At 35.6% G+C, this 13,854-nt stretch overlaps 2 protein-coding genes across 4 annotated transcripts in view; one reads left to right on the top strand and one right to left on the bottom strand.

The window, feature by feature from the left end:
• Positions 1-1,989: 1,989 nt before the first annotated feature.
• On the top strand, positions 1,990-2,947 carry LOC136990745 (homologous-pairing protein 2 homolog). Its single transcript, XM_067289176.1, has one exon. It carries the CDS (start codon positions 2,050-2,052, stop codon positions 2,698-2,700), a length of 651 nt encoding a protein of 216 aa, XP_067145277.1. The 5' UTR covers positions 1,990-2,049; the 3' UTR covers positions 2,701-2,947.
• Positions 2,948-3,038: 91 nt separating this feature from the next.
• Aduk (Another Drosophila Unc-51-like kinase) overlaps positions 3,039-13,854 on the bottom strand; it is a 34,574-nt gene continuing 23,758 nt past the window's right edge. Inside the window, exons 10-15 of one of the 3 annotated variants that reach the window (XM_067289149.1) lie at positions 9,266-9,359; positions 3,751-3,818; positions 3,580-3,655; positions 3,458-3,498; positions 3,266-3,383; positions 3,039-3,204 (exon numbers count right to left, since the gene is read on the bottom strand). In XM_067289149.1, the coding sequence (XP_067145250.1) occupies positions 3,182-3,204; positions 3,266-3,383; positions 3,458-3,498; positions 3,580-3,655; positions 3,751-3,818; positions 9,266-9,359 (420 nt within the window). In that variant the 3' untranslated portion in view covers positions 3,039-3,181. Of the gene's footprint in view, positions 3,205-3,265; positions 3,499-3,579; positions 3,656-3,750; positions 3,819-9,265; positions 9,360-13,854 lie in introns of those variants that run through there. The other 2 variants (XR_010883104.1, XR_010883103.1) reach the window with 2 other exon arrangements.

Here is a 13,854-nt window from a genome sequence, read left to right as displayed (position 1 = left end):
TATCCGTGTGGTCATTTATTCAGGAAAATAATATTATTTCAACATAATTCTGAGAATTTATTTAACCCTTCCAATATGCAATGCAAGCGGTGAATGATCATTCTCAGTAATGGCCAGAATGAAAAATTTTTTAAGATCCACATTAGGCCAACAAAAATTAAATAGTTTATCATTACTTTACATAGAAAAGAGTTATTAAATAACTCTATTAATTATGACAAACTAATTGACGAGTTTGCAGAATTAAAAATGAGAAAAAAGGCAATATAACTAATCAATCTGGGTATATTTGTTTAAGTATTATTGTTTGTTTTAATAAATTATGTTTATTTAATTTTTGTACATGTATATTATTTTTTTCTTTTTTTTCTTGGAATCCGATAATTAAATACAACTACATATTATATGCTTTAAAACCAAACTACCAAACGCAAAGTATGTGTCGTGACTGAAAAATAGGCCCGGAATTACAATGTTGCCTAGGGCCCACTTTAGCCTTTGTCCGCCACTGGATCGATCCAAACTTTTCTTACGGAATACGGTACGGCCATACGGATACGATACGGAGTTTATAAGATAGGACGTGCCAGTGTAAGTTTCGGGATTTCCAACTCTAATTGAAACAAAATATCTAAAATTTTAAATAAAAATATCTGGATTCCATAGGCTACACGCTATTATAAATTCTGTGAAAAAATATCTATCTAGTTGAAAAAATAAAACATGTAAATTCATTAGACCACACGTTATAAATTTTTGGGGAAAACATCTAGACAACATTAAAAGTACTTAGATATAGACATAAAATATTTAGATTGGCAACTGTGAGTGTAACAGAGGAGACATTTTAGTTGCCATATCGCCATTTTACCCCAGGGTTGCACTATTTTTACTTCTTGTATATTCGGCACTTTTTAAATTTTAGCGAGGTTGTGGCCGAAGTTTTCAACGCGAAACCGTAAACGTCGGACGTCCAGCGCAGCCTTCCCGTAAGCCTAGAAGTTTGACAATGGCGTTTGGAACGTCGAGCGTGACTTCCACTGACGTTCCAAACGCCATTGTCAAATTTTAGGCTTAGAGGAAGGCGGCACTGGACGTCCGACGTTCACGGTTTCGCGTTGAAAACTTCGGCCGCAACCTCGCAACTGGCTATTATCAAATAACCGGGATAAAGTGACAAACTGGCCGGGACGCGGAAACATCAAAGCGAGGGCGTCTAGTAAGCCTAATCAGAAATATTAATAATTGAATATATTTTATAAACGATGAAAACGTTATAATCGAGCGTTGGCGTACATAATTTACCGCACCGTTAACCGCGGAAAAAAATATAAACGCCCGCGAATTACCAAAAGGAAAGATTATTATTTATCCCGATTAAACGAGAGCCAAAATTTTTTAATTAAACGTAAAGAATCGAAAGGGAACTAAAATGGCGACATTAAGCCTAAGATTTAACGGTTGTCTTATCGGATTAAAAAAAATCTTTATATACGAGAAAAATAAGAATTATGAGACTTTAGTCGAATGTTAAATTGACTGGAGGCGTAAATAGAACTTCAATCCATCGAGACTATTTAAACGCTACGATGCAATATTTCGATTAACTGAAAATCTCCGAGAAAAAATTTAGAACATCGGAAGGCGTCATCTCGAGTTCGTCTGCAGTAGCAATTTTTTTTTTTTTTTTTATAACACTGCAAATTTCTAGCAACGATCAACATTATTCTTGGTCGTGATTAGAATTTTGTATTTAATAATTATTTCGAGTTTTTAACTTGGAAAAGATTGATTCTTTTGACTACAGTAACGATCTCTCTTCTGGTAATTGTTATGTTACTTTAAAAAGTTTTAATAATAATAATGAAAACTATATTCACTTTTTATCGTCATCGTACTACTACAGTACATCGTTTATGCAAATTGTAATTTATTTACTGCATTTAATATTTCGAAGTATATTTCGTCACCAGAGGGACTGTCGTAGAAATATATCACGTGATGTAGAGGAGGGAAAGTCGTCTGGATCGTAGTCGGTTTCGATTAAAAATGAGTAAAAACAAAGGTAAGTCGGTTAACGACGCCGTTCTGGAATATCTAAAGAAGCAAAACAGGCCGTACAGTGCCATCGACGTCTTCAACAATCTGCACAAAGAACACGGAAAAACTGCCGTGGTTAAATGTCTGGAATCTCTGGCAGAAAAAAACGAAATTAAAGAAAAAGTTTACGGAAAACAAAAGATTTATTACGCCGATCAGGACCGGATGGAGTCTCTGGACGAGAAACAAATCGCCAAAATGGACCAGGACATTTCCGAGACGACTTCCGTTTTGAAAGGTTTGCAGGGAGAGGTCAAGAGCAAAGAGACTTTATTGGCTTCCTTAAAGAACAGTTTAACGGACGAACAGATACGAAACAAGCTCGAAGAATTACGCAAAGAAAACGGAGAAATGGAGACCCGGTTGAAGGAGCTGAAGTGCAGATCCAAAGACGTTCCGCCCGAAGCCAAAGAGAAGATTGCCAGAGAGAACGAGTCTGCGTTGAAGGAGTGGAGGAAGAGGAAGAGAATGGCCTGCGACATCCTGGAGACTGTGCTCGAAGGTTATCCCAAGGGCAAGAAGGCGCTCTTGGAGGAGATCGGAGTGGAAACGGACGAGGACGCCGACGTCTCCTACCCGGGCACGACGGGGTCGGCGTAGATTCGTTTGTCGTCGCCGTCCTTTCGAAAACGTTTGTTACCGAATTTACTTCCCGTGCGGTTACGTCGTCGTCTGGCTTACAAAACAAACTTAAGTTGATAAATGCCAAACGGAATTGCAGATTTGCAATAGAATTTTCTAGTAGAAAACGAAATTCTTTGCTTACTCTGACGTTTGCCGGTAATAGTATTGGTAGAAATCCGAGGGAATTATTTTAAAATCTGGTTGTATACGAATTTATTATCCGACAATATATACTTACGTAAGCAAACTTTGTAAATTTGTTTAAAATTGAAATCATAATTCATAATGCTTAAAAAACAATTGCATAAAAAATCTGCAAATAATAAATAATTTATTAAAAACAAATTTCCTGTTTATTTACAATATTTACAAAATGTATATAAATTAAACAAAATGCTAGTCGTGTCCGAAGATTCCTTACTCTAATAATTTACCGACGTGGCTCCGGAAAGAAATTTCACTGGATGCAACAGTTTTGACCTGAAACGATACCGGTCAGACGGTGCCAAACATTCCGCCAAAAATCCAAACGTGCTCTTACCTAGCGTGTCGGCGGGACTTATGTTGGACCTCATGGCGGCCAGTATCTCGTTGGATCGGAGCCTTTGGGCCTTCGAACTGGATTTTGCCTCTTCCGCCTTTCCCATCCAACGGTCGACCTGGGGGGATTGTCGGAGACGGATGAATTATTCCGGTTTAAGTGCAATTACGTAAATGTGTGTACGGTACTCACTTCCCGAAGCAAGATCGACTTCTTTTCTCCCTTGGGAAGAGCTGGCGAGTAAAGTCCACGCGGAAGTAATGAAATACAAAACGTACGATACGAAGGAAAACGTACAAAAGCACTAGACTTACCTCTGACGTAACTAACCATCACTTCCAGAGCTTCCTGGTACAGTTTCGAAGATTCTTCGTGCATTCCTAAATAATTCTTTAAAAGAAAAGACGACATTGAGCAGTTTTCTGCCATTTTGAGCTTTAAATTTTGTATTTGAATTTATGATTAAGGAGGTAAAATGTCCCTACCAAATTCTCCGCTTCTTCGGCCTTCCGGAAGGATTTTTCCAAATCTGGATTTTCGGAGGCGATCTGTGCTGCAAATCGAGAAATTTTAATTTTTCGGAGGTGTGCGGCTTAATAAATATTTGAAGTCAATTCTGTGTCGTATCCCCAACTTTACCGTTTCGTAAGCTATATTTTAAACCAAAAAGCCTATTTAAACGAGTAGTCTTACTCGTTTAAATTGCACGTCATTTTGCTCCGTACAGTCCAACTGGCTATCCGTCGTGATTGTTCGAGTGAAAAACCAATATTTTTGCAAATGAAACTTTTTGGAAATGCATCAAGCAATTTTAAAAATAAATCTCTCCAAAATGAAGAGTGTCGTCAAACTTACTATTCTTCCAAATTTAGAAATCAACAAAAATAGACAAAAACATTAGGTCGTAGTCTGATTCTACGACACTAATTCAATTTGTGTAAATTTACGACACGACAGATACAAATGGGTTTGGTTATTAATTCTAAATGGTTCGAAAGTAGCTTTACAAAATAGAGAAATGACATCAAATTGATCAATTGTAGATGAACTATTGTAATTTCTCTATTTTGTTTGTTTTAACCCTCGTTAGAGTGCCACCCTCATTTATTGCCATATATTTATGAAGAACAAATCTTCCCTATAGAGTAATATATATTAAAAAACCCCATTGTTATGCCAGCTCACTTAATGCCAGTAAAAAGTTTTGGAATCCCTTTCTCCTGAACAGTTTGGTGATGAATTATTCTGGTGGAATGTTGAGTGTGTTTAACCCACAGCGGATAGCAATGAGTCTTGACTTCTTGCTTTGAAATCTGTTGCTCTTTCGTAGTGTTCTATTCTACCGTATTGCTAACTTGCCATAATCTGCTGCTGTGTGTGTGTTCTTGATACAAGTAAACGAGCAGTTGGTTTAGTTAAAGAAAAACACGAAATTTGTTTATAATCCATCATGGCAAAATCACGTGGCGAAGACCCGACGTTTTGAACCGGTTTCGAGCAACGGCATCGTTGGAAAATCCCTTAACTTCAGAAGAATGTTTAAACCTTGACGAGAATTTGCTAACTTTTGAAGAAATGAACATAGAAACGATACTGTGAACTGCAAATCACGTTAAAAATTCGGATTCGGATGATGAGACTGAAAAAGTGCAACCTGCACCATCTGCTAAAGAAGCAAACAAAAGCATTCGAATAGTAAGAGCCTTCCTAGAAGCTTACTGTGTTGATTCTGATGTAATGTCGCATGTTTATGCCATAAATAATAATATTGATGAAATTGGTGAACACAAAAAAAAAAAAAAAAACAGTCATTAATACCAGATTTGTTTGTCTCAAAATAAATATGTTTTGTATTTACTTGCAGTGTGTGTACATTTTACTCCTTCACTTCAACTCTTATTTCTGCTGTAGAAGTGTTATACTAAATTTTCTCTTCTTCAGTAGTACATATTTTTCTAATTTCAAAAAAATTCCAAAAAAGAGGGAAGAACAGACAGTGGCATACTAAAGAGGGTTGACTGTAGTTTTATCTCAAATGGATTATGTCAACTTCCTAACTTCAACAATTGGAGTTAAGAAATGCTAATATTTTTGGCCTCTCTCATGCCATTTTTACCTCTGGTTTTGAAATTCATACAAATTATTGAAATATCTGTGATAAAAACAAAACAAAATACCAAATTAGTTTTATAAGTTGGATCAGAAATTAATTAGTGAAGTCATAAAGCCATGTTTCTATTTTTATGATCAAAACCAAGACTTTCATGTTGACGAAGGAAAATTAGAAAGATCAGTATCTGTTATTACATTTGTAATGTTTATTGGTTGCTACAGCAAAAAGGAGGGAAAAACGAGCGTCCGAACAATTTTGTTTTCTCCCTTTCGTGGGTATAATTTTTCGGGCCGGTCTGGCTCGATCGTGAATTGGTTTGACACGTAACACAGCACGTTACTCGTGGCATACTTCTGTTCTCTTTTGATATGTGGAAAAAATATAAGTTCTAATTTCCTTGGTTTCATATCCTACAATTCTTACCATTGTTAATCGGGAAGACATATTTTAAGCCAAGACAAATGTATCTCATTCTTTTGAAATAAAAACATGAGAAGAGAATAATGGCAAAGGGAACAGATGCATTCTCTTCTTTTCATTCTTGTCAAAAAAGAATTGGCTTATGGTGCATAATTACTGCCGATCACTATGTTTGCATCTGTTCGATTGTAACATCCTTAACTATCTATCAAGATAAGAACTTTGTCTCATAGCTAGAACCATTTATAACGTTAACATTTGCATATTCTTATTGTCTGCATTCCCTCTAGTAGGAGACGACTTGCAAGTCACGATGTTTTCCAAGTGGGAATTCGAGCGTACGGGACGACCCGACGGGTGCCCAAGCGAGTGGCCGGCGGGGAACGTCGACAGAGAAAACTGGTATTTATTAAGAGACTAAAAATCCAATGATTCCAAAAGTTTTATTTTAGGTGTCTAAAATAAGTCCATTCACCTTGCTAAATAGGCTCTAAAATCTAGAAACAATTAATTTAAAAAAATCTGTAAATAAAGAGAAACATTTTCTAAATACAAATTGATTTTAAAAAATTAAATTGCTCTATGGAGTAATTTTCAGAAAAGAATTAACATTCAGGTTTTGGATTACAAAATAATAACACTGCTTTTACCCTAACAGCTGCTGCACTTCTTTGATAAGTAAATGCTGTAATTTGTGTACTTGAGCTATAAAAAACTGGATTAAACAAGACCTTATCGAAATTGTGTGGCAATTTGTCGCGGGCACTCTTCAAAGGGTTAAACACGACTAAAGTTACTTCAAAAAATAAAAAGATTTTATTCACAAGATATCAAATTGAAGTTTGGCAATATACTTAAGGCCAGTCCTTTGTTTTTGACTGCACCTCAAGGACATTAAGGAAGCAACCCTTTCTTCCACGTCTGTTGAATTTGACGGGTTGGCAATGCCCAACTTATCTGGGACGGATTGCCTGTAAAAAAACTCGAGATTTCCGACCGGAGCAGCAGACCGTTGCTTTTATCGTGTCGACGGTCCGGGACGGGTCGGAAAACAATAAAACAATTGCAATTTCTGAATGGACCCGGTTTGACAGACAAATTTTTGTCCAAAATTCAGTCTAATTATAACTTACAATTAAAAATAATGTTCAAAATTTCCCAGTGATTGTAATACCAGATATTGAGAACTGCATACTAAAAAACAATAAAATTGTCATGCAATTGCACAGTCACACAGCTTAGAGGAACTAATACTTGTTGCATATAATTAACTAAACTACATAATGCAGAATTTGCTTAAAAATAATGAATTTTCATTTAAGCTTACAATTTTAAAAAAATTCTTTTAACGATTCTCTTATCAAATTTCATTTTCTAGTAAAAAAATGAGAGAAAACCAAAAAATTCAAAATGTAATAATTATACTCATACATTAAATATTTTTGGACGACAGAAAAATCCGTGCTTTTTACATTTGTGCAATTCGGTTACTTGGTTGGCAAACGACATCTAAGACGACTCCGTTTTTCACAAAATCGTTATTCAATTTTATATAAGAAAAAGGTACGATAGCTATTTTACAGGTAACCTCCCTATAACACGGTGCTTTTATAGCACGGGTTCACTCTAACATGGTTCGAGAACTGGGTGAAACCCTCGTACGACACGAAATGTAATAAAAACCATTAAAAGCGAACTTTATCTAATTTGAAATTAGGAAAATCCCCGTACAATTCAATAAACGTGATAAAGCTTTTAAATGCGAAAGATATCTCATTTGACATTTTTCATTCGAGCGCGTACATACTATCAGATTTTCCTACATAATTTTTAACTATTAGTACTTAAGTACAGAATGTAAATTTTCTTTTCCCGACTTCTGTTGATACACGTGGTCCTTCTCGAAACTTGTTTCGATGTTGCCAGATCTCGACGCTTCTGCTTTTGGTGTTGTTGAATTTATATTAATATGTATTACTTCTTAAGAAAATTTTCATAATTAAGATAAATATCTTTATTAGAATATAATAGCATGTTTTTTAATTTTTGGAACATAACTCCCCTTTTTGTACTAGTTCTTTGTTTTGTATAACTTGGCAATTTTTTGGAACAACTCCCGTGTTATACGGGGGTTACCTGTATATAATTTCCAACTAGCAAATTTTGACCATATCTTGAACATTCTTCTAAATTGCAAATGTACAGTACCTATGGATATTTTAAAGGATCATACTGTACAAATTTCAAATTGTGATTATTTGTCAGTAAGTAGCTTAAATTGAAAATGCAATCATGGATAAAGCATGCAATGAAATGTTTGTAAAATTTAATGACTAAACAAGGTACTTTTGACACTCATGAGTCATAATTACCTAGTTCTGCTTGCTCTACATTGATGACATTTTAAATGAAATTCACAAAGGAAGTGGTTAGTTTCCATTGTGAAGAAAATGGTGTCCGACGATACCAATTTAACACTCTTCTAAGACTGCGTTAAATTTACAGCACAGACTCTTATACACCTTTTTACACACAGCCGTCTTTTGCTATCATTCAAACCATTGCTATCATTCATATCTATCCATAATACCACAATTAATTAACTCTGCAAGAAACTTTCTAATAATTTTTATCCAAGTATTTCAATCATGCTTGTATGAAAGCTAGTAGCAAAGTATTGCTTCGTGATAAATATGTGCCAGATCTAGAGAAATGACATCCCGCTCGTGACACCGACAAAATACAATCCAAACACGAGGTGAAATGAATCGCAACACACGTGCTGCCTCCTACTGAAAAAATTATAACGTGGCTATGGTGTATTCGATAAAGCACACGTATGATGATCGGGTTGTGTTGATTTTTCAATCACATTGTATTAACATGGGAATTCTCAATATACTGTAGTTGGATGAGTACATTGTTTTATGTCAGGATGACTGACATTCCTTTCACATACTCATAGAGGTCAAAAACTCTATGTAAGTGTAAGATTAGCATTTGTTTTCAACTCTGATAAGAAATTTTAAATTTATTTTGAGGGTTCGTACGTGTCACGTATTCTGGGCAGCACAAGGAAAGTGCAACAGCTACATAGTTTGTTCGGAGACAGAAACGGCAAAGATACTTTTTGGTGGTTTCAAATTAACCAGAATTTCAGATTAGCAAGGTCTTACTATATTTCTAAATACATTCAAGTGTAAAAATTGTGGATTAAAAAGTGAAACGATAAAAGTAACTGCCTACTTAAAGCAATCCAAAAAAACATTTTACGTACGACTACACTAGCAACATTCTCAACTTTAACCCTTAGACATATCAACCATTTGTACACAAATCAGATGAAATGTCTAGCAAAAGTAAGAACGAAAGTGACACCATTTTCATTTATCTTGATCAACTTTACAAAGTAGTTAATGTAACTTGCATGAATTCTGCATTTGTATATTAAGAAATGTTTGATTTACCTAACTTTCCAGACATTTCTATTGGTGTAGTCTTTTCAGAATATGTCTTCACCATATCCTTTAGTTCTTCAGCCCTATTCATATATTCTTCTACCTGAAAGAAAAAGTAATTATGACATTTGTAACATTACAATTTGATAATACACTCATTGCCATAAAAATTAACACACCAAGAAGTTGTATCACTGCAAAACTTGGTGTGCAGATAAGTCTCAAACTGATATGGAAATGACTAGTTATAGCATGATTGCTTGTGGTGTAATGCCAACAGAGGGCATTAACCTACTCCCTGGTACCCCTGACATATCTCGGGTCGTGACCTAATGACCTTGACCTTGACTGAGATATTTTGTGTCAGCATTGGAACGTTCTTGAAATCAGATGTTGCTAGTCGTTATAATTTTTATATTAAAACTAACTTCCAAAATATAATTTTTTTTTGTTTTTACATTTATTAATATATCTATTTTGTTTGTGCAAAATAAAAAAATAATTTCAGACAATACGATTATTTTTTTCAAAAATGTGTAATTTTCATTAGGCATAACAGACAAAAATGGCGTGACACACAACAGAGAAAAATTTCAACATGGGACAGGTTAAACTGCATCTCCCTTGGCCTATAAAAACAAGTGTGCAAGGGCATCCTGTCTGTAGTTTACCTGTTGCAGAGGGACGTAGTATCACTAGAGATGCCTTTACATTGCAAAGACCATATGAACAACCAAGTTTCAGAGGGAAAGGATTGTCAAGTTCAGAGAAGCTAAATGGTCATCTTGCCAACTAGCCTGCCACCCCCTCACAGTGCTGTTCTGACAACACTGTGAGGTGGTGTCAGGACCAGTGGATGAGAGAGAGCTTGCATGCACTGCGCCCAGGCTTGAGATGCCCTCGGCAGATCACTAATCAAGAGGACCTCCTGGTCCTCCGTCAAGAACGCACACGGCCAACCAGACACGGTGCCACTATTCATGGCCCCTGTGTCTGTCTGAACTGTTTTGAGGTGCCTGGGTGAGGAACATTTGGTATCATAGACGCCATTATGCATGCTGTCATTAACACCGTCAACTGTTGCCTTCGTTTAGAGTGGTGTTGCTCCCGACAGGATTGGACTACAACAAAATTGAATTGGGTCATATATAGTGACAAATCCACATTTAGTTTGGGCACTGATGATGGCCATCTTTGTGTCTGGAGGCCGTGGTAAATGCCTCAATCCTGCTCACACTTTGGAGGTGCACACTACCCCTGTAACCAGTGTGAAAGTCTGGGTGCCATCGCATACAACAGCTGATCTCAACTAGTAATGATCCAAGAGACAGTGACAGTCCAGTGATATTTTAGTGAAATCCTGCAGCCACACGTTGCCTCTTGTGGCAGGGTTCTCGTGAGCCATTTTCCAACAAGACACTGCTTGACCACACACAGCAAGGGTGTCAAGAGACTGCCTCTGCCACATTGCTGTACTTCCCTGGCCTGCTCAGTCCCAATTTGTCACCAATTGAACATGTCTAGGATCACCTGGGATGCCAAGTTGGATAGCCTAGTAATCTGACCAAACTAGAGGACCACTTGTGGCAACCATGGACCGAGATGCTGCAGGACATCATATGGCACCTGTGTGCCAACATGCCTGCCCATATCACATCGTGTACTCCCACTAGGGGTGGCCCAAGGGCACTAGAACCTCCTTTCATTTGTAATTTTTCCTGAAATAAATGATCCTTTTGCTTTCATTTTTGTAATCACTTACTTATATAACTGTTACCCTCACAATACACATATACAATTTCATTTGATTCTGACAACTCGGTGCACTAATTTTTATAACAATGAGTACATATCATGTTCCAAACAAAATAATGAATAAAAATTCAAAAGAATTCTTTTGAATTTTTTATAACAACAGTAAAGATCAACACACTACTCCAAAGATCCAGATTTGAGTATTGATTGGCTCAAAATTACATGGGCAGATTGATCATACACATACACATTGGATCCCATTCCTTAGCAGCCTGCTGTCTGTCATGAGTCTGGTCAAATCCACAACAAACAAAAAGAGTATCAATATAAAAAAATTGTCTTCATTTCCATCATGTCTAATCACCAGAAACAAAAACAGTCTTCATTTGCAGAGATGACCTTTTATTAGAGGCTATGCCTCTGCAAAATTATGTAAACAGTTTAAAGTTCACTGATGATAAGCCAAAAAATTAAAAAATATATATGTTATGGACAAAGTGATTAATTGGGCATTATGAATAATGACCAAAAAGGGCACGCAGTGTGATAAATATTGATTAATTTATCAAATTGATCGGTCATTATGAATACCGCTATCACCTAGTCGGGCAAAGTGATGATAATACATTGAGGAGGGATCATCCAATATACGCTAGCCAATCGGCACTCCAAGTTACGCGTGCGTATCACGTTTAGTACCAAATTTTAAATTTGATTTAAAAAACTCCACTTATTTCATTTAGAAATGTTTGTTTTTTTGCGAATTATTTCAAAGTACTATTAACTGATATTCTTCCGGTAACTTAGAAGTAACTTTCATTTTTGACTCTCACTTTTTGTATCATTGACAAATACACCGATTTTGTAAAAATTTGATTGTTCTCATTTTTTTCTGCTATTATCTCGTTTAATTGGTCGTCGAAGCGATTATTTGTATCACTTAATGATTCCTCCACGATTGTTACCTTTGTCAAAAAAGAAAGATTAACTACCGGTCACATAAATTTAAAATTCGGTACTAAATGCAATACGCATGTGCAACTAAGTTGTAAGTTCCGATTGGCTAGTGTATGTCAGATCATCACTCCTCAATGTATTATTATCACTTTGCCCAACTAAGTGGTAGCAGTATTCATAATGACCAGTCAATTTGATAAATTATTTAACTTTATTACAATGCCCGATTTTGTTGGTCATTATGAATAATGACCAGGAATCAGTGGCATAGCTAGGGTTCTCCGGGCCCAGCATGGAACCAGATTTGTGGGCCCCGAAAAAACAATTTCGGCACTGGTGTTTTTTTTCCGTAATGGTAATCGGGAACGTCCAAACAAAAACAAGTAATTTTTTCTGTAAATTTCGACTTTTGAATTTATTTATTCCGTTTTGTGTGAATACAACAAATAATATTAGGATACATTTAAATTTTAAAATCTTACTTTATGAGCTTTCTGACTAGCAAAATCAGAAATAACAGAATCAAAATCGACGGAATCAGTAACTTCACGTTCAATGGATAAAATGGCAAGGTTCATCAATCTCAGGTAGTTTTTAATTAGCTTCAGCTTGGAAAAGCTTATCTCACAAGCTGCAACGCTAACTCCAATCATTAAAAAGATTTGGAGACTGATTTCTATATTCGGTACTGAATCGATCAATTTGTATCAATGAATAAAATTCACAAGCTCCATCGGTCCATCTTGACAAATCAGGTTAAGTTCCGAATATACAGCAACGAAGTCTTGAAGCAGTTTTTGTTCAAGAGCAAATTCTTTTTTGTCGATTTTTTCTGGAGTGATTTCAAGGTCCACTTGCAAAACAGGATCCAGCAAAATTGCTTGCATTAAGAAGGTATATTTATTTCATTTGATGAATGATGCGTTAGGTATTTTTTTGTTTACGTAAATGGACTAAAATATTTTTGTGAAGTGGTATATAGTGTATAACTAGAGTAGAGTTGAGTTGCTGGTTTTCCTATGTAATAGGGGCCCAGCAGCTTGAGCAGACAAATGCCAAATTTTGCTTTGTTGTGGTTACCGTGAAAAATTTTTTGGATAATAATGCCTGTATTAATCACTTTGTCCATAACATATATATAATTTCAATTAAAAAAATTCTCTTAGCACCCATAGGACAGAAAAAGTTAAAATAATTATATGAAATATGCTTGAAATAACATTCAATCTAAGTATAATGAAGGGATGAATTGTAATATCTATGTTTATAATAATTTAAAGTAGTAGTACATAGAGGACACAAACATTCATATTTGACTCAAACCATATCAAATAAATGCAATTCAAAACATTGGAAAAATTCATAAGATGACAATTATTACAGAACTTTTTGAAAATGGAAAAATATCAAATTCTTAAAAAAATTTTTTTGATGAAAATGGTAGTGCACGTATTAAAATATTGAAAAATGATATAAATAAATTTGCGATGGCTTACAGTCCAGTCAAACATATATAAAAGTCATTTCATAATGGTAAACAACATAACACCACCACAAAGCGAATGATGCAATCTCAATGATGTATAAATCATTATGTAAGACTAGAGAAAGAGGTAAGTGGCTTTGTTATTCCTACAGCGCATGTAGTATGTGGTATTTTGGACTGCGGAGTGTTAGAAAGAGTCATGCACAGGCTTCAGATAAAGTAAAGTGTAAAGATTAATGGTCAAACATCGAGATTGAGACATTATCTGTAAAAGTCCAATGACGTTCTCAATGATTTGCACAATGATCAAACAACATACTGCAGTACAGTTTCCTGCTGGATTAGTTGTTTTCTTAAGGACATTTAAGCATAAACAATGTGCCGAAATCAATGAGGCCAA

The sequence above is a fragment of the Centruroides vittatus genome, unplaced genomic scaffold (assembly GCF_030686945.1).
Source record: "Centruroides vittatus isolate TY-2023 unplaced genomic scaffold, ASM3068694v2 contig_134, whole genome shotgun sequence".
NCBI lineage: Eukaryota > Metazoa > Arthropoda > Arachnida > Scorpiones > Buthidae > Centruroides > Centruroides vittatus.
Note: the sequence above shows the minus strand (reverse complement) of the source record. Positions and strands in the feature narration are given on the sequence as shown.